The sequence below is a fragment of the Leiobunum rupestre genome, chromosome 3 (genome assembly GCF_980474605.1).
Source record: "Leiobunum rupestre chromosome 3, qqLeiRupe1.1.hap1, whole genome shotgun sequence".
NCBI classification, from domain to species: Eukaryota; Metazoa; Arthropoda; class Arachnida; order Opiliones; family Sclerosomatidae; genus Leiobunum; species Leiobunum rupestre.
Window position 1 is genome coordinate 57,137,556 of NC_143386.1, and position 20,126 is coordinate 57,157,681.

The 20,126-nt window shown below is 44.4% G+C and overlaps 2 protein-coding genes across 3 annotated transcripts; one reads left to right on the forward strand and one right to left on the reverse strand.

Annotated features, from left to right (window-relative positions):
* The first annotated feature begins 5 nt into the window (after nucleotides 1–5).
* On the forward strand, nucleotides 6–3,663 carry LOC149953039 (uncharacterized). 2 transcript variants are annotated; one of them, XM_090168765.1, is made up of 7 exons: nucleotides 6–160; nucleotides 303–485; nucleotides 560–640; nucleotides 724–2,179; nucleotides 2,243–2,673; nucleotides 2,737–2,979; nucleotides 3,073–3,663. In XM_090168765.1, the coding sequence occupies exons 2-7, from the start codon at nucleotides 307–309 to the stop codon at nucleotides 3,395–3,397; spliced, it is 2,715 nt and encodes a 904-aa protein (XP_090024891.1). In that variant the 5' UTR covers nucleotides 6–160; nucleotides 303–306; the 3' UTR covers nucleotides 3,398–3,663. The 2 variants fall into 2 exon arrangements, with proteins under 2 accessions (XP_090024891.1, XP_090024890.1); XM_090168764.1 differs by having other exon boundaries at nucleotides 7–160; nucleotides 3,043–3,660.
* LOC149953040 (zinc finger FYVE domain-containing protein 1-like) lies at nucleotides 3,465–6,872 on the reverse strand. The gene is made up of 2 exons (XM_090168766.1): nucleotides 5,420–6,872; nucleotides 3,465–5,350 (listed from the first exon to the last, which is right to left on the reverse strand). Exons 1-2 carry the CDS (start codon nucleotides 6,738–6,740, stop codon nucleotides 3,960–3,962), a joined length of 2,712 nt encoding a protein of 903 aa, XP_090024892.1. The 5' UTR covers nucleotides 6,741–6,872; the 3' UTR covers nucleotides 3,465–3,959.
* Nucleotides 6,873–20,126: the final 13,254 nt, after the last annotated feature.

The following is a 20,126-nucleotide window of genomic DNA, read 5'->3' on the forward strand; positions in this document are numbered from 1 at the left end:
CAAAATCGAAGCCGTTGTACCAGACGGAATATTTGAAAATTTGTTAAAAAATGTGATGGGCGCGAAATGTCGCCAATTTGATTAAAAAACAAGTGATAAAAATATAAATATCAAACATTTTTGCTATTTTATTCCAAGCCTATTGCTAAGGTGAATTACGGTAAGGTGGATATTTTATTAATTTGAATGATTAAGGTAATTAACTTAGAATTAGATGTCTTTGTAATACACAACGCAGTGGTCCTTGGCTTTCTTGGCGGGATTTACTGAATATTAAGTTTATATATTATTATATTTTCAAGCATCATGGCTAGTAAAGAAAATATAAATCCAATGGAGTTCGTTCGAAGAGCTTGTATAGCTCTTGATGAAAGTGCCAATCGTCATTACAATGCTTGGTGTAAAGAAGTTGAAGTGACCAGTCAATGGATGCAAGAGTATTTTGAGGATGCCATGAAAAAACTCAACACTGGAAATAAGTCGCCGTAATATAATAATTTTAAACTCTATATAATTTTATATGGTTTCTTTTTGTTACTGACACATTGAACTATCTTAGGCAAATTATAGTACCAAAGACACCCCTGAAGAAAAAGCAATCTATTGTAGCTGCATCAGTTAATGATCATGGTGTAATCATGTAAGAGCCATTGCTAGAATTATCTATAGATTTTTTCAAATATCCACTTTTGATTTTTTTGTATTGATTCTGTGCTTATATAGGAAATCCACTGTCAGAAAATCTAAAGTGAATGCTACCCATAAAATAAGCGATCCGCTTGAGGAGAAAGAAGCTGACTCTACTAAGCTTCTTATATGTGATGAAAGTGTTCTTAGATTGTCCCTAGATTCTGATGAAGAAAGTTCCAGGAGATCTAGATGTACTTCTTCAATCAAAACTTTGGCAGTTTCTGACAATAAAGAAAACCCAAGCCATCTCTCCTCAAGTCAAGCAAGAACTCTGATTGTCCCTATTAATACTGAAGAAACTAGCATTAGACGCTCTAAGAGATCCAGCAAAAACAATGTCAAGCAGGATGAAGACTCCACTAAATCTGTCAGCAGGTTGAGCTTCAAGAAGCCTGCAAAACCGTGTCCAGTCAGAAAAACTAGGAGTACCCGTTTATCAAGAAAGAAAGGTGCTTCAAAGGGTGCGGACAAATCTCTGAACACCTTGGATTCCATATCTAGTGGAAATGAAAGTGAAATTGCTAGTGTTCCAGGAGAAGACCCACCTGAGAGTAAAAAGCGGGCATCTTTCAGAATCAAGAAAGTATCGAAGGAAACAGTTTCACTTCCTCCCAGTGAAGATCTTCAAAAATCAGTTCCTGTTGCTGAAACTGCGGAAGAGGTAGCATCGACTTTACCCCCTTGTAAAGTATCCCTAGAAAGAATGGACTATGACATCTTATCAGGAGCTTCTCAGCAAAACCTAGAATTGAAGAGTGCCGAAGCTTCAAAACCACTTGCCGCAGTTCACCCAACTCCGATGATTGGAAAATTAAGCCCTCTAATACCACGTAATGGCATGCGTCCCAGTCTGACCTTGAGTTCGTATTCACCCAAGTCACCACGTCAGTTATTTTCTCCGTACGCTTCGCAATCTGTCAAGAACAAAGCTAGTGCCTTTGAGAATCTCAAAACTCCCGTAAACTCAAAGATCAAGAAAATTATCCCGCAAACCATCATTATCAAACCTGCCATGAAAAACCCTCTCGTAGAAGCGGATGAAAATGCATCACCGAATGTGAGAAGGTCTGGCAGGTCCAGCGCTAGTCGCAAGTCCCTCTCTAAGGATTTAATTTTGGCCAAAGTTGACCGTATGAGCATCTCCAAACGCCGTAGTTCGAGAGTTAGACTCAGTATGCATGCAGTCAAGAATCAAATATATAAGGAAGTTATTGAAAAGAGGAAATCAATTTCAATCCAAGACCAAACTGATCTTCCCAAATCTGAGGTGAATGAACTTCAAGGAATTTCTGAAGATGGAGATCCTACAGCCAAGGAAGAAGATAGTTCCAATTCGGAGTACGAATCAGCAACAGATGATGAAGTTGAAGTTAAAAATAAGAAGCGAAGTAAGAACTCTTCTTCTGCGGAGAAGAAGATCAAATGTACAAATTCTTTCCTGAAACGTTCCATTCCCAAAGGACACTGTCCAAAATCATTGCCGAAAAATGTAAGTTCTACTTTTCTAGCTATTATTTAAAAGTATTATAATTCTTGCTTCTTTTTATTACAGTTAACCACAAGCAGAGTGGCTTTTTTCAATTCTTTAGGGCCTAAACCAGGCGGTAGCACTGGCAAGCTATACACCTCAACATCCAGAGTTGGCTTAAACAAGAGTATCACCTCACCGGCTATTGTTCAGAAAATGAAGGACTCTTGGTTTAAGGAAGAGATGGAGAAGAAGAAACAGAGGGAGAAGACAGCGTATGCAAAGAAAGAACAACTTCTAAAGGAGAGAATGGTATTAAGCAAGAAAAAGAATGAAGAGAAACAAATGAAAGTACTGGAAAAGAGACAGCAATTATTTAAAGCCAAGGAGGAACGTAAACGAACGATAGAGCTGAAGCAAGAGCAACATGCTGCCAGGAAACAAGTCTTGGAGGAAAAACGTAAAGAAGAGCTGGAAAGAAAGAAAAAAGAAGAATTGGCCACCAAGCAAAGAATGTAAGTAGCGGATTTAATGAGATTTTGATATTCATGTCTTCAATAATTTTTGCTTTCTTTCAGACAAGCATTGAAAGAAGCTCAACTTGAGGAACAACGTAAGATTGAAGCTGCTCTTGCGGAAGAACAGAAACAAGCCCCATCAGTCCCTTCTACCAGCTCGAAATCACAATTTGGATCCACCGCTTCTTTGGATAAATTGCCATCTGATCCTGTTATGGAAAATATAGAAAAACCTATCCCGAAAACCCTTGCGATGACAAAACAGGCCTTGAATGAGACTTTCAACGCTGACTCATCGGAGGTGTAAGTATTTACATTATAAGATAATTACTTTTACAAATTAACACTAAATTTGGATTTTGACAGGAGCCAGTATAACATTACTCCTCACCACAGTGAAATGTCACCCGCGAAACTTGTTGATCCTGACAATTACGACATAAATGATCTCAAGTCTGATGATGATACGGATGATGAATCTGCCCCTAGAAAACAAATTCCCTCATGGGCGCAAGGTACCAAGCTCCACATGCTGATTAGGAAACAAACTATGATGATCAAGAAACAGACCATTGATGTTGAGGACCTGTTCCCGCTGCAGGATATCATGAGGGAATTTAACTTGGCAGAAGTGTTTGCCATACATCGTCGCAGGTTTTTTAATAGAACCAGTTCCGCAGTATGGCACATCCCACCTTTAAGTTTTGAAGGGAATATGTAAATTATTTTAGTTTAATAGGTGTTGTTAATTTTAAAGATGTTCATGCTAACGTATAAAAAAAATGCCATTTCAACATTTTAATTTTAATAAAAAAAATCAAGGTTTTACATGAAAATGTCAACTACATATTTAGCTTTTATTTTAAATTATCCCAAAAAAAGTAAACCACAATAACAAAAAAATTGTACATATGAAAACATGACCCCCCCCCTTTTTTTTCTTTAAATTGCATGTATTAAAGTTTCATAAGAACTGAAATAAAAAGCATATAATTTTAATGATAATTGGAAACTTATTTGAAAATAGGCAGAAAGTGTTTCAGATTATATAATTGTTTACAAATATTTTATATTGATTTCTAAACAGCTTCAGGGAAATTTCACTAAAATTATATTTCTTTGTATAATATTTTAGACATTCTTTAGCCATTTTATGAAAAAATCCGAGCCCCATCTTTTAAAAGGAATAACTATCTACAAATATCATTCTACATTAATAGACATAGTAAATGTTTCTTTGGTATCTAAAAACAAGCGTTGCTTTTTGTATAACTTTTCATAATCTACAAATCTTTCCTTTTCTCGCAGGTATTGCAAACTCTAACGGGATAATCCCAGCCTCTTGAGAAAACTGGTAGTCTAGCCTCTGAACACGAATCACACACGCCTTGCCCACAGCCTCTGCAGTGGTGCAAGGTTAACTTGGGTGAAAAACTGTTTTTACACAGGGTACAATCTTTAATTTGATCATCTGGGGTCCAGTAGGAGGGTCGTGCTGTGTCCTTTAAGAGTACCAATGGGTAATCCATGGCAGAAGCCATAGTACCTATTGCGCTGTGCAGAACTTCTCCAACTTTTCTTACAGTAACGGCTTCGTCTTTTAACTGCGTTTCATTCTGACTTTCTTCTAAACCATCGAAGCACTTGTCGCAGACTCTGACAGGGGTTGTTCCCCATCCTCTTTCTGGCACAGGCTTTGTTTTCATGGAACATTCGTCGCAGTACCCATTTCCACAAGCGCGACAATGGTGTTTTTTATCTGTTTCACCGAAAGGTTTTTGACAGTTGTTGCATTCGGTGATGGAATAGTTAGGTTTCCAGTAACTGGGCGCAATCTGATCAGCCACCCACGATGTTAGGGTTTTCGTAGGTTTAGCACTGACATAGCTGATAGTGTCAGATATGTAACTGACACTATCTATGACTCGCCTGGCTGCATTTTGGTTATTTTGGGGGATCGAATTTAATCCAGGCCAAATATGACATATCTCAGTGCGTACAGCAGCCTCCCATGGATCTTTATTTCCGTACCAATATTGTCTGCTTCGATAAATTACTCCACAGTTGGTGCATTCCAAGACGTAGCCAGCCCAGGCAAATTTTGCGATTCCAAACCAAGCGCTTTCAGATGATGCTGATGTTTTTGGCGTAACCACAACAGTTTCCCCTCTCTGATAGCAAGCTTGGCATACATAAATTTTATTATCATGTTGATGCTGGTATCTGCACATGGTAGAGCTTGAATGAGCTATTCCATCTTGACTGTGATTCATGCTTAAGGTACATCTAGTTTCGCACGATAAACAGGCTGCATTGCAAGTGAAATATTGATCTGGAAAAGTGCTAGGAACAGTTTTCTCAATGTTTCCGCTAAATTTATCATTCAAGACTTTCAAGGCTTTGAAAACTACGCTTATTTCTCTGGCAGATCGGACTGAAAGATTTTCTAACTGCTTCTTAATTGCATCCGACAAACCATCGAAACAAGTTGGAGGATTGCTAGTTTTGACACCGACATATTGCATGGCACAGAAGGCGTCGATGCTAAGATCAAGCTCTCTGAATCTCTTTTTCAGTATTTCTTCGCATGGTTTGTTTTGGTCAGGAATTAGTGTATCGGTGTATAGTGTTTCTTGAAAAACTATAACTGCTGGCCCCAGAGAAGACAATGGACCTAAAAATATATTTAATACAATAAAATTATAAAAAATATTTGAAAAAATGTTTAGACTTAAATACAAACCTTCAAAATTAAATCTCTTTGAAGCCGCTTTTAACTCGTGCGAGAAGTGATGGGAATAAGCTTTGGAAGCATCACCAAGGAAAGAGAAAAGGTCATTTTGCAATCTTTCAGCTCTTGTTCTGTAGATTATGATATCCGAAACAGCAAGGACCTTTAACAGCAGTCTTGTCCTCTGGTGTTGGTTACTTGTAGAACCAAGCAATCCTTCCGTATCAAGTACCACAACATTCAGAACAGGATCGTAAGCTATCCACACTCCAACCGTGCATGAAACTTGGGTTGAAGATGTTTGAAAGACTTCTTTACCATTGAAGAATGTGTGGTTCAAGGTGTGAGATTTTCCAGCTCCAGTATTACCAAAAATTGATACGACTTTGACTGTAGTTTCTTTTTTACATCCCAAAGCTTTAATAAATTCATCTTCATTGTCTATTTTCAACAATTCCCTGTCATCTATCAGTAAAAAGCTTTTAGGGAAGTTATTTTCTTGCTTTGTTTTTCTCCTTGAATCTTCAATTATCTGATAAATGTTGTTGCTTCCAACAGATGCTACATCTGGCACTGTGATACTTTCCAAGGACATCATTTTGGTATCTGGAATTGACTTAAAGGAATCTGGGCTTTCAATACTGTTGAAATTTTCTACACTTAGCAGAGAATCATGCCCTTCAAACAAATCCAAGCTCTTGTATGGTTGAGTTTTTTTATTCAGAGAGTCAAACGAGCCTTCAAAAACTGAAGAAAAGGAGTCTTTGGAGTTCAGCGAGTCTGTTTCTTGAACTGAAAAATATGAAGTGGGTTCCTCTGTCAGTAGTTCACTGTCTAAATTGGTTAAAGAGAAGAAATCATCAGCTTCAAATGGTATCCTTTTGTGATTTTTATACTGAATGTGATGAAGAACAACTTCACAGGTAAAACATAACCTCTTTCTACACTGATTACAATAAATGTCGGCTAGATTTCTCAACTCGCATACATGCTGGCACAAATGATCTTTATTTGGAATGGGAAGTCTTGTTCTGTCGTGGAAAACGAATCGAGGATTTTCATGAATTAGCGCTTCACATAACTCACACTGCAGCGTGTTACATTGCTCACAATGGAAAGCAGCGTCTCTTCTTGGAGCTTTACATGCTACTCGTTCCTGGCAAACCTTTTTAGTTGGTCTGGTTTTGGGCACCTTAACAAAGTGACCCGCTTTTGGCGAAGTTTGTAATCCAACACCTGGATTGCTCTTTGTTATTAACCTAGGCCTATCAGCCGCTACAGTTAAAGGTCTAGGTTGGTACCCAGAAATTTTTGTCGACCCTCCTAGTATCATCGAATACTTAAAGTAGATTATTTATTTTTTAACATATTTTAAGATAGCACTGTTTTCTGACATCATCCGATTTATTATCTAACCAATTTTTTCGCAGTCATCCTATAAGATTTTTAACTAGGCTACGTGACGTCTTACAATATGATAATCTTACTGGTTAAAATTTTTAAACAAAATTACATCATTTTATAATAGTAACATTATACTTTTCTATTGGCTCTTGGAAAGGTCATCTTTAATGGCATTTTACTATTGGTTAAGAGTTAGGCATGCTTTAAACCATACCCACTTTTTTTTTATTTATAAATTAGAAATATATTGGTGCATAATTTATAATTACACTGAGGTCTTCACACCATTTGCTCATAATGAAGCACCAACTATTAAAAAAAAAACCAACCACTGTGACAATCATAGTAGAAATTATTACATTCATGTGCACGATAAAAAGGGAGTATGAACTAAATTGAAAAATTATATGGTAACACCAGAAGTAAATGAACCGAGGTTATCGAAATAACGCTCCGAATCGGAGGACGTTTTCCTTATGAAAATGACGAGAAAATCGAGTCAAATAAAATCTAATTTCCATCTCCGTCTTTTGATGTGATAAATTGCACTTGGGAATTGTGGGTACAACTATTTCTATGCATAATATATGGTTTCATAAAAACAGAATCTTTATTTTTCGGCCTAGGAGTGCGCAAAATTTCAAATACGAGGTTAAAATGTAACTTCATAAGGAAAACGCCTCCAACATGGGGAGTATAGCCGTCTGATAACTGCGGTTCATTTACTTCTGGTTATACTCGCTACGACGTATTTGTCAACGTAACTAGCCCCAATCATTTCTAGCTTCTGTTAAACCTGGTGGCAGAAATGTGAAATTTGTTGATCCCATAAACATAGAAGTTCATACTCCCTTTAAGCTATTTATTAACCAAAAAAAAATAGTTTCCCCCCCCCTTCAAAGTTGATAATTTTTACTTTTTCCCGTAGTTTAATGTTCTAAAATATTTTAACCCAGAGGAGAATACCATAATGAATGAATAAATGAAAATTTATTTTCCTTTCTATACATACAGATCCCTTTCGTATCAGGGAGGAATCCTTTACAGTAGGACTGTCAGGAGTATTGTTAAAAATTATAAAAAATTTTAACATATATACAATTATTTAAAATATTTACATAGTTCAAACAGGTAGTAAGAGTGAACCGCTTTGTGTTTGATGGCTCCTTGGATTTGTCTAGCTTTTGCTAGTAGCGATACCTCGTGTTCCACCAAATAATCCGTAGACGCCGTAATTGTCATTCCTAGGTAAATTGTGGAAAACGCCGGATGCATCGATGATCGATTTACCCTGTATCGTAACCACTTACGAATCTTCCGCTCTAAGTTGGTTCCAAACTAGAAAGGAACATTTCGTTGGGTTGAACGCTAATCCATACTAGTTTGAAAAATGGCTACATATATCTAATATGTCCTAAAGATCTTTGCCCGTTTCTGCTGCATTAAAAATATCGTCGGTGAAAAATATTCCTGAAATGGAATAGTTTAAACCTGAATTTTATGGGTGCTTGAAGTTAAACCCGTTTTTCGCTTCGATAAATCTCCTCCCAAGAACAGTGTTAAGCGATATCTAGATACGGATCTAGCTACGTTTTTATAGGTACTTTTCTTTAGGTACAAGATACAATTGTGGGTAAAAGATACTAACTTTTTTTCCGTATCTGTTTGCAAAGAATGTATCTTATGTATCTAAATTTTTGCCCTTTGGTATCTATCTTTTGTTGAGGGGCTATATCTGCGACGTTCCTTATCTGTATCTTTCTTGTTTTCGTAGTTATATTTTAATACATCGATAAAAAGATATACCAGGTACAGAGAGTGAAAACGAACGTAATTATGTTTTTAGTTTGAATAAGCATAATCTGGATTTCTTTCAGGCATCTCTCCGGGGGGAATGTCTACCTCCCTAGCGTTAAGAGCTTGCCAATGAACATCACACACACGTTTGTCTGGTAAAAACCACCCTCAGCCTAATTACCTTCCCCCGGGGAAACGTTTCTGAGAGAAACACTGAGCATTATTAACGTTTGTAGCGCAAGAGTCAGACTCAGGGGCGGACAGGCGCATTTTTCGTGAAGTGAATACTGTTGGCTTGCGAGCCCCCAAAAATCACTTTTCAAGCAGTCCCCAGTCGAACTAAAGGGTAATTTTGGTCGAGGCCCCGTGAGATATCCCTCACCAGCCCACCGGCACAATTCGTCCCTGGTCAGACTTTAAAAGAAACACCTACTCTTAACATGACGGACATCGTAGTTTGCCGTGATGAATGTAATTTAATTAGTATTTCGTATAAATGTGTCGGTACTATTAATACGGAAAGTATGGTGACTACCGCTGAGTTCAGTGTTTCTCCATCTTTCCGCTACTATCCTATCATAAAGGAAGACGACGAAGCAGTCGACGATATGACGTAGGGGAAGTAAGGTCGGCGCTAGGGCATGGCGACAAAGGCGACCGCTTAGAGCACCGCACTCAGCGGCACTTATTGGGGGCCAGCATAAATCCGTCAAGGGGGGTGGCCGAAGTCTGGACCCAGAACCCCCCTGGTCTACGCCACTTGCCCGCACTTAGCGACATGTTTTGGGATCCCGCAGTTAGCGACACTTATTGGTATCCCGCACTTAGCGACACTTATTGGTATCCCCCCGTACTTAGCGACATGTTTTGGGATCTCGCAGTTAGCGACACTTATTGGTATCCCGCGCTTAGCGACGGTTTTTGGTTCCCCCGTACTTAGCGACATGTTTTGGGATCTCGCAGTTAGCGACACTTATTGGTATCCCGCGCTTAGCGACGGTTTTTGGTTCCCCCGTACTTAGCGACATGTTTTGGGATCCCGCAGTTAGCGACACTTATTGGTATCCCGCGCTTAGCGACGGTTTTTGGTTCCCCCGTACTTAGCGACATGTTTTGGGATCCCGCAGTTAGCGACACTTATTGGTATCCCGCACTTAGCAGTGGTTTTTGGTTCCCCCGTACTTAGCGACATGTTTTGGGATCTCGCAGTTAGCGACACTTATTGGTATCCCGCGCTTAGCGACGGTTTTTGGTTCCCCCGTACTTAGCGACATGTTTTGGGATCCCGCAGTTAGCGACACTTATTGGTATCCCGCACTTAGCAGTGGTTTTTGGTTCCCCCGTACTTAGCGACATGTTTTGGGATCTCACAGTTAGCGACACTTATTGGTATCCCGCACTTAGCAGTGGTTTTTGGTTCCCCCGTACTTAGCGACATGTTTTGGGATCCCGCAGTTAGCGACACTTATTGGTATCCCGCACTTAGCAGTGGTTTTTGGTTCCCCCGTACTTAGCGACATGTTTTGGGATCTCGCAGTTAGCGACACTTATTGGTATCCCGCGCTTAGCGACGGTTTTTGGTTCCCCCGTACTTAGCGACATGTTTTGGGATCCCGCAGTTAGCGACACTTATTGGTATCCCGCACTTAGCGACGGTTTTTGGTTCCCCCGTACTTAGCGACATGTTTTGGGATCCCGCAGTTAGCGACACTTATTGGTATCCCGCACTTAGCAGTGGTTTTTGGTTCCCCCGTACTTAGCGACATGTTTTGGGATCTCGCAGTTAGCGACACTTATTGGTATCCCGCGCTTAGCGACGGTTTTTGGTTCCCCCGTACTTAGCGACATGTTTTGGGATCCCGCCGTTAGCGACACTTATTGGTATCCCGCGCTTAGCGACGGTTTTTGGTTCCCCCGTACTTAGCGACATGTTTTGGGATCCCGCAGTTAGCGACACTTATTGGTATCCCGCACTTAGCAGTGGTTTTTGGTTCCCCCGTACTTAGCGACATGTTTTGGGATCTCGCAGTTAGCGACACTTATTGGTATCCCGCACTTAGCAGTGGTTTTTGGTTCCCCCGTACTTAGCGACATGTTTTGGGATCTCGCAGTTAGCGACACTTATTGGTATCCCGCGCTTAGCGACGGTTTTTGGTTCCCCCGTACTTAGCGACATGTTTTGGGATCCCGCAGTTAGCGACACTTATTGGTATCCCGCACTTAGCAGTGGTTTTTGGTTCCCCCGTACTTAGCGACATGTTTTGGGATCTCGCAGTTAGCGACACTTATTGGTATCCCGCACTTAGCAGTGGTTTTTGGTTCCCCCGTACTTAGCGACATGTTTTGGGATCCCGCAGTTAGCGACACTTATTGGTATCCCGCACTTAGCAGTGGTTTTTGGTTCCCCCGTACTTAGCGACATGTTTTGGGATCTCGCAGTTAGCGACACTTATTGGTATCCCGCGCTTAGCGACGGTTTTTGGTTCCCCCGTACTTAGCGACATGTTTTGGGATCCCGCAGTTAGCGACACTTATTGGTATCCCGCACTTAGCAGTGGTTTTTGGTTCCCCCGTACTTAGCGACATGTTTTGGGATCTCGCAGTTAGCGACACTTATTGGTATCCCGCGCTTAGCGACGGTTTTTGGTTCCCCCGTACTTAGCGACATGTTTTGGGATCCCGCAGTTAGCGACACTTATTGGTATCCCGCACTTAGCGCTGTTTTTGGTTCCCCCCGTACTTAGCGACATGTTTTGGGATCCCGCAGTTAGCGACACTTATTGGTATCCCGCACTTAGCAGTGGTTTTTGGTTCCCCCGTACTTAGCGACATGTTTTGGGATCTCGCAGTTAGCGACACTTATTGGTATCCCGCGCTTAGCGACGGTTTTTGGTTCCCCCGTACTTAGCGACATGTTTTGGGATCCCGCAGTTAGCGACACTTATTGGTATCCCGCACTTAGCAGTGGTTTTTGGTTCCCCCGTACTTAGCGACATGTTTTGGGATCTCGCAGTTAGCGACACTTATTGGTATCCCGCGCTTAGCGACGGTTTTTGGTTCCCCCGTACTTAGCGACATGTTTTGGGATCCCGCAGTTAGCGACACTTATTGGTATCCCGCACTTAGCAGTGGTTTTTGGTTCCCCCGTACTTAGCGACATGTTTTGGGATCTCGCAGTTAGCGACACTTATTGGTATCCCGCGCTTAGCGACGGTTTTTGGTTCCCCCGTACTTAGCGACATGTTTTGGGATCCCGCAGTTAGCGACACTTATTGGTATCCCGCACTTAGCAGTGGTTTTTGGTTCCCCCGTACTTAGCGACATGTTTTGGGATCTCGCAGTTAGCGACACTTATTGGTATCCCGCGCTTAGCGACGGTTTTTGGTTCCCCCGTACTTAGCGACATGTTTTGGGATCCCGCAGTTAGCGACACTTATTGGTATCCCGCACTTAGCAGTGGTTTTTGGTTCCCCCGTACTTAGCGACATGTTTTGGGATCTCGCAGTTAGCGACACTTATTGGTATCCCGCGCTTAGCGACGGTTTTTGGTTCCCCCGTACTTAGCGACATGTTTTGGGATCCCGCAGTTAGCGACACTTATTGGTATCCCGCACTTAGCAGTGGTTTTTGGTTCCCCCGTACTTAGCGACATGTTTTGGGATCTCGCAGTTAGCGACACTTATTGGTATCCCGCGCTTAGCGACGGTTTTTGGTTCCCCCGTACTTAGCGACATGTTTTGGGATCCCGCAGTTAGCGACACTTATTGGTATCCCGCACTTAGCAGTGGTTTTTGGTTCCCCCGTACTTAGCGACATGTTTTGGGATCTCGCAGTTAGCGACACTTATTGGTATCCCGCGCTTAGCGACGGTTTTTGGTTCCCCCGTACTTAGCGACATGTTTTGGGATCCCGCAGTTAGCGACACTTATTGGTATCCCGCACTTAGCAGTGGTTTTTGGTTCCCCCGTACTTAGCGACATGTTTTGGGATCTCGCAGTTAGCGACACTTATTGGTATCCCGCGCTTAGCGACGGTTTTTGGTTCCCCCGTACTTAGCGACATGTTTTGGGATCCCGCAGTTAGCGACACTTATTGGTATCCCGCACTTAGCAGTGGTTTTTGGTTCCCCCGTACTTAGCGACATGTTTTGGGATCTCGCAGTTAGCGACACTTATTGGTATCCCGCGCTTAGCGACGGTTTTTGGTTCCCCCGTACTTAGCGACATGTTTTGGGATCCCGCAGTTAGCGACACTTATTGGTATCCCGCACTTAGCAGTGGTTTTTGGTTCCCCCGTACTTAGCGACATGTTTTGGGATCTCGCAGTTAGCGACACTTATTGGTATCCCGCGCTTAGCGACGGTTTTTGGTTCCCCCGTACTTAGCGACATGTTTTGGGATCCCGCAGTTAGCGACACTTATTGGTATCCCGCACTTAGCGCTGTTTTTGGTTCCCCCCGTACTTAGCGACATGTTTTGGGATCCCGCAGTTAGCGACACTTATTGGTATCCCGCACTTAGCAGTGGTTTTTGGTTCCCCCGTACTTAGCGACATGTTTTGGGATCTCGCAGTTAGCGACACTTATTGGTATCCCGCGCTTAGCGACGGTTTTTGGTTCCCCCGTACTTAGCGACATGTTTTGGGATCCCGCAGTTAGCGACACTTATTGGTATCCCGCACTTAGCGCTGTTTTTGGTTCCCCCCGTACTTAGCGACATGTTTTGGGATCCCGCAGTTAGCGACACTTATTGGTATCCCGCACTTAGCAGTGGTTTTTGGTTCCCCCGTACTTAGCGACATGTTTTGGGATCTCGCAGTTAGCGACACTTATTGGTATCCCGCGCTTAGCGACGGTTTTTGGTTCCCCCGTACTTAGCGACATGTTTTGGGATCCCGCAGTTAGCGACACTTATTGGTATCCCGCACTTAGCGCTGTTTTTGGTTCCCCCCGTACTTAGCGACATGTTTTGGGATCCCGCAGTTAGCGACACTTATTGGTATCCCGCACTTAGCAGTGGTTTTTGGTTCCCCCGTACTTAGCGACATGTTTTGGGATCTCGCAGTTAGCGACACTTATTGGTATCCCGCGCTTAGCGACGGTTTTTGGTTCCCCCGTACTTAGCGACATGTTTTGGGATCCCGCAGTTAGCGACACTTATTGGTATCCCGCACTTAGCGCTGTTTTTGGTTCCCCCCGTACTTAGCGACATGTTTTGGGATCCCGCAGTTAACGACACTTATTGGTATCCTGCACTTAGCGGGGGTTTTTGGTTTCCCCCGTACTTAGCGGCACTTATTGGTGCGCCCCCTCTTTTTACCTTCAATTGCGTTGAGAGAAGGGGCCCCTTCTCACTACTTATGGCCCCGCACTCTCTAATTCCGGGCCTGAGGGGGGAAGTTGGACTTCACTTCACGCAAATTCTCACCCACTGGCTTTCTGAATCTAACGATCGGTCGATTTCACGTCTTGAGTTAGCTTTGTGGATATTCGGTCTATGCCTGCTCTTCTTTGAAATGTTCTGTTAAATTTCGTGTCGCTACTCAAATTACATAGGAATCGTTTTGTATATCTAAACTGTACCTTTTATCTAGATACAGATATTTTTACCTTTAAATAAAGTCATTTTTTACTGGGTACTATATTTTAAGTTAAAAGGTGTTCGAGGAAATATCCGATACGCGAATACGTATGAGAAGATAAACAGTATAGCACGTTTAGATAATTATAGCTGAACTAGATAAAAGTATCTTTCCACTAACAATCAACAGATACGCTTCATACTTTAACCTTAGGTACAAATATCTTTTACCTAGTATCTTTTATCTTTTATCTAGATACCAAATCGCTGAACACTGCCCAAGAAGTTCTTAGTAAAAGGCAAATAACAGCGGAGAAAGCGGACATCCTTGTTTCAGGCCCACCGTGCTGGGAATAAAGCTCGTAGCATATGTAAGATAATTACTCATAAGTATGCCACTGTACCTGTTTTCCATTCAAAAATCTTCACTAATGGTTTGTTTCACCACGAGCCAGTAAAAAAGTGGACTACGTTAGATCTTAACCTTTTTATTCATCCAAGTAATTTTGGGAGTCAAGCTATTGGCTACTAACCCCAGTAGCACACCGAGGATCCTATATGTTAACATATAAGATCCTTGAGCACACGTAGTTCGTTTTTTGGTCGGGTAGGCATCGCACTGTCGAGTAGGGGGTCGGAGTCAGTTAGGTTAGTGAGACTGATATAATTGCTTTCAATATCCGTCGTGGCTGGGCCGACTATAATTTCCTCAGTTTTAAAACAAGATTTTATTTTGCACAAATTGTCAAAGGTTGGTCGGCCCGACACCACTTGAGAATTCTACGATAGAGGTCCGAGGAGTCAAGGAAGCCACTTTCGTTCCATGTTGCAATCCAAAACCAGTATGTACATTCTGAGAAATTCACCTTTGCTCTCCATGACCATTGCAGGTTTATCTCCCCCCCCCCTCGCACTATCCCACATTTTCCCTCTTAACAGGTGCCAAACGTCGCCAGAGTGGTGGAAAATTTCGGTGGTCACTAAGAATTCCCTGAAAAAAAGATATTTTGCTATATAGCGCTAGATAAGTCAGGGATAAAGGGCCAACTGATATGCGAACTTAATATTAGGTTCTAAAAAGTGACCGAAATGTGCTATGGCCAACCAATTTGAGCCTCGACCTATTCGCAGGCTAGGTGTCAGAGAGTTGGCGGGCTATAAAATTTTAGGGTGGGCCACCTGTCCATAAATTAGTCGGGGTCATGGCGATGCAGCGACTGACGGCCGATTATAAAACTCACAGTCGGCCGACGGTGACATTTTGATCGGTTTGCCAACTGCGATCCGACCAAGGTGACCGACTACGATCCGACCAAGGTGACCGACTACGATCCGACTATGGGCCCGACCAAGTTAGTCGACTCAATTTATACGACCATCGGCCCGACCAAATTTTGATACTGGCGAACATTTGTATTTAAGCCAATGTAAAACCTCGCGGCAACCCCCCAGCTAGCTATCGACCGGCACGCCAGTGCTTCTTCTCTGGCTCCTCGCCAGACTGCAGCACTGAGGGACACCGAACGGGGTTTGGCCCCGCCCATCCCTCCGAAAGGCCCTCACCAGGCCTGGCAGGTTGTCTCTCGGAAGAAGGGGAGACACCCACGGGAACAGATTAATTCCGCGCCTTCCAAGGCTTCCCCGCAGCGCCGACACTCAATCCAAGGTGCGGCTCCCACTGGAACCACAACTCTCCAGGCTGCTGAGGCGACCATAGGCATCTACGTCTCCAGACTTCACCCTGAGTTGTCTTCCGCGGCCCTTGAGACCTTCCTCGAAGGCCACGGCATCACCCCCTTCGGGCTTCGACTTCACACCTTGTATCGGCAACCTTTCCAGACATGTTTTTTTGACGTCAGCCCCACCCAGCTTGACGCAGCTCTGGACCCCACTACATGGCCAGAGGGAGTTTCTTTTTCCAAAAGCGAAAAAGCTTCAAGTCTGCGTCCCCCGATGAAATGGGGCACCAACATGGCCATAAACGGCTCTCCGATGGCGGCAGGCCCGTACACGGGGGGGGGGGGGTGCCAGGGGATGCTCAGCGCCCCCAAATGAGTACTTGAGCATCCCCAATCTGACTGACCCAAAAAAAATCGATTGCTCAATTACCGAAAGATATGATCTAAAATATTTGTATATTAATCAAAAAGGAAAATTACTTTTACTAGAGAGCTGGTATCAGTTAATATTTGAAACCATTTTACTAATGTTCATGAAAATTGCTTTCGCGCGTTTCACTGCACCAGAAAAACTTTTCAATTGTAGAAATATTGAACCAGCTGATCAAAGATGTTTCGACGGATATTTTAGGGCTACAACCGGATTAGTATATTTACTAATATCATAGGTGGGGATATAAAAATTACTCAAGGTATTGGCACCCCCAAAAAGAATTTGAGCGCCCCCGAGTTTTGGCGGCTGTGTACGGGCCTGGATGGCGCCCAAAAATACAAATACACTTCTAATCTCGAAAGTCCACATTTCTGTTACGGCGTCTCAAATCGAAGGCCGCCTAATCGCCGTGGGGCTCCACCCCATCTCCGTGGCGGTTGAGCCACAAGAGGGTCGCCGAAATTTCACCTCATTCATCGTGTCCCTTCCTGCCCATGAAGCCTCACTTGCTTTTGCGCCAGAGCACTGGACCACGGGAATTGTCGTCGCCTATTATCTCCCTGCGCCCACGGGTCCGGCACCGGGCCTGCCTGACGCCCGATCCGCGGCTCATTGACTCAGCCGCGGAAAACTCTCCCTACTGTACACCAACATTGACTCTCTCAAAACTAAACACTTTGCCCTCCGTGCCTACATCGACACGCACCGTGCTCCCTTCATCGCGGTGACTGAGACCAAATTGGACGCTTCCATCTCTTCCTTTGAGCTCTTCGGTCCTGATTTTGAAGTGTACCGCAAGGACAGAAACCTGAAAGGCGGTGGTGTATGTCTGGCAATCAAGTCTTACCCCCTGGACCTAAAAACCGACGTCGAAGCGGTCGCCGCCAGGGTGAACATCGGGCCCTCCTGCCTCAGACTATGCTGCATCTATCGGCCCTCCGTCAGCCAAGGCTTCCTACACCAAGCGACTTAACTCTCTCCTTGGGCGCCTCACTGAGAGCCAGTCTGACCTCATCATAGTCGGAGACTTCAACTTTCCCAGCATTGACTGGCCTACGCTCGAGAGTCCCTCGTCAGAGGCTTCCAGCTTTCTCCACACAATTTTGGTCTCTCATCTCAACCAACGTGTCACAGCACCCACCCGAACCAAGGACTCCGTCGCCAACATTCTCGACCTGGTACTAGTCTCTGATGACAGCCTCGTCGAAGACGTCTCCCATCTTCCTGGGGTCAGCGATCATGACTTTCTCTTACTCAATATCCATGGCGTTCGCCCACAGCCTCGAACCATCCCTCGCTCCGTTCCCAATTTTAACAAGGCCGACTTCACTGCGATAGCGGACTCGCTGGCGGCTGTCAACCTGAGAAAAGCCACTTCTATTGCTGCGGCTTGGAGCGATCTAACTTCGGCCATCGCCCGGGCGGTTGAGGCTCATGTCCCGATGAAGAGGCTCTCCTCCAGGCACAATCTTCCGTGGGTAGGCTCGGCTCTCTGGCGTCTGATGCGAATTACGAAGCGCCACTACAATCGCTCCCGACAGTACCCTTCGGCTGCCAACACGCAAGCCTTCACTCGGCATCGGGCCATTGTCAAATACGACCTCCGTGCTGCACGAACCCATCACGTGGACAAGGTGGCTTCCAACCTCACGACCCACAGGAAACAATTCTACCAGCTCGTATCCAAGAAAGCGAAGGTGACTGGAGTTCCTGACCTCTCCGACTCCGGGCGAACTTACTCCACTGCAACCGATAAAGCCAATCTCCTGGCTTCCACCTTCCGACGCTCCTTTCCAGCATATGCTGTGGAGACCGTTCCCCTCTTGAAATCCCGGGCCCTGCCAATGCCTGACATTAGTTTCTCGGTTCAAGGAATTCATCAACTCCTCAAAAAGGTCAAACCACATAAAGCTCCGGGCCCTGACGGCATCCAGGCTGTCATCCTGCGCAGGTGTGCTAATGCGTTAGCCGCTCCTCTGACTACCCTTTTCCAGCTCTCCTATGATACGGGTGAAATTCCGGAGGACTGGCGTCGGGCAAACGTCACGCCGATCCCGAAGGGTGGTGACAAGTCAAATCCAGCGGAGTACCATCCGATTGCACTCCTGCCGCAGGTCCTAAAAGCTGATGAGCACGTAACTGCTTCTTCAATCTCGGCCCACTTTATCCAGCACAACCTTATGAGTACGTCCCAGCATGGCTTCCGTAGTGGGTTCAGTATGGAAACCCAGCTCCTCTGTTGTGTCGAAGACTGGACTTCTGGGCTAGAACAAGCTGGCCGAGTCGACATCATATCTCTCGACTTCCGCAAAGCCTTTGACTCGGTTCCGCATGAGCTCCTCAAGGCCAAACTTCACTCATACGGAGTCAGGGGTCGTACCCTTAACTGGCTATCTGCCTATCTTGAAAACAGGCAATTTCGAGTGGTGCTGCCCGGCACCTCCTCCGACTCGCTTCCGGCTTCTTCTGGCGTCCCACAAGGCTCGGTCCTGGGGCCGCTCCTCTTCATTATCTACATTAACGACATCGGATAAAATGTCGTCTCCACACTTTACATCTTTGCGGATGATGTAGCACTCTCCAGGACGATCTTCTCGCCACAGGACTGGGTTGTCCTCCAATCTGACCTAAGCACCATCGGCGACTGGAGCGAGCAGTGGCAGCTTCCGCTAAATTCAGCCAAGTGCTCCGTTCTCTCTCTTCACAGAGTTGGGCAGCCTGTTCACCCAGTGAAATGTGCCCTCCTAGGGGCTGACCTTCGTTCTGTCTCCTCTCAACAGTATCTCGGTGTGACCCTAACTGAAACCCTGGAGTGGTCCACCCACATTTCTCGCGTCACTGCCAAGGCCGCCAGGGCCCTGGGCTTCATCCACCGACACTTGTCCCACTATTCCTTTGCGACAAAGTCATTAGGAGTTCATTCTTATGTATTCCCTATTTTGGAGTATTGCTCAGCAGTCTGGTCTCCGTTAACAGTGAGTGGCGCCCACGCGGTTGACACTATACAGCGCCGTGCCCTTCGCTTCGCGGCCAGTGTTGGTTTCGCGTGGAGTACATCTATGACCAACGTACTCAAGAACAAAAAATGGGACATCGTAAACAGTGTGGTTCACCGCTCCCCTCTCGGCGTCTCTGTCCGACTGGCGTCGCCCTCCCAGAGGAAATCGTGGCGCCTCCATGATTATTAAGGGCTTCCGACTCTCTGTGCGCAAGCATTCATTTCTTCCCTCCTCCGTTCAGGAGTGGAATTCCCTTCCTGATTATCTCAAAGATATCCCCAACAGGGCCCAATTCCGAAAGGCCCTTGCTGCGTACCTGAACCTGTACGACTAGCTCCTCCTTGTCTCGACGTGATGGGTTTATAACCCTTTGTCGGGCGTAAACTGAACTAAAGAACTCTAAATTGAGAAGGAATTTTTGGTGTCGGAATTTTTGGTCAGCCCAATGTAGCTTTAGTGAAATTTATAAACTCGCTCGGTTTGTGCGGATGAAGATAAATAATGGGTAGTTAAGAAAAATAAAAGGTTGGCGAAAATGACCAATACGGTTCGGTTCAGTGATCGCTTTCCGAAAATGGAACAAGTCGTCGAAGTGAGATATTCCACCAGCGTTATTAAAACCCATACCAAGCCTAGAGGAGGTAGGCCTAGGCTCAAAAGAATCTGCAAAAACTCCCACCTTGTAGATGCCCCAGAAAAGCTCAACCTGAATATCAACTATTTCCAATAAACCTGCTCACGTTTACCTATCTCTCTCTCTCTCTCTTCCCTTGATCCACTTATCGCGCATGCGCTTTAGTCATTTCCGTTTGGGCTCCGATTTCACCA

What these genes read in the sequence shown, in the direction of transcription:
- LOC149953039 (XM_090168764.1), top strand. Translation starts at nt 307, where the DNA reads ATGGCTAGTAAAGAAAATATAAATCCAATGGAGTTCGTTCGAAGAGCT. An exon ending in AATGATCATGGTGTAATCAT is followed by an intron (nt 641 to 723) that starts GTAAGAGCCATT and finishes GTGCTTATATAG; the next exon opens with GAAATCCACTGTCAGAAAAT. An exon ending in TTGGCCACCAAGCAAAGAAT is followed by an intron (nt 2,674 to 2,736) that starts GTAAGTAGCGGA and finishes GCTTTCTTTCAG; the next exon opens with ACAAGCATTGAAAGAAGCTC.
- LOC149953040 (XM_090168766.1), bottom strand. Translation starts at nt 6,740, where the DNA reads ATGATACTAGGAGGGTCGACAAAAATTTCTGGGTACCAACCTAGACCT. An exon ending in AAAGAGATTTAATTTTGAAG is followed by an intron (nt 5,351 to 5,419) that starts GTTTGTATTTAA and finishes ATATATTTTTAG; the next exon opens with GTCCATTGTCTTCTCTGGGG.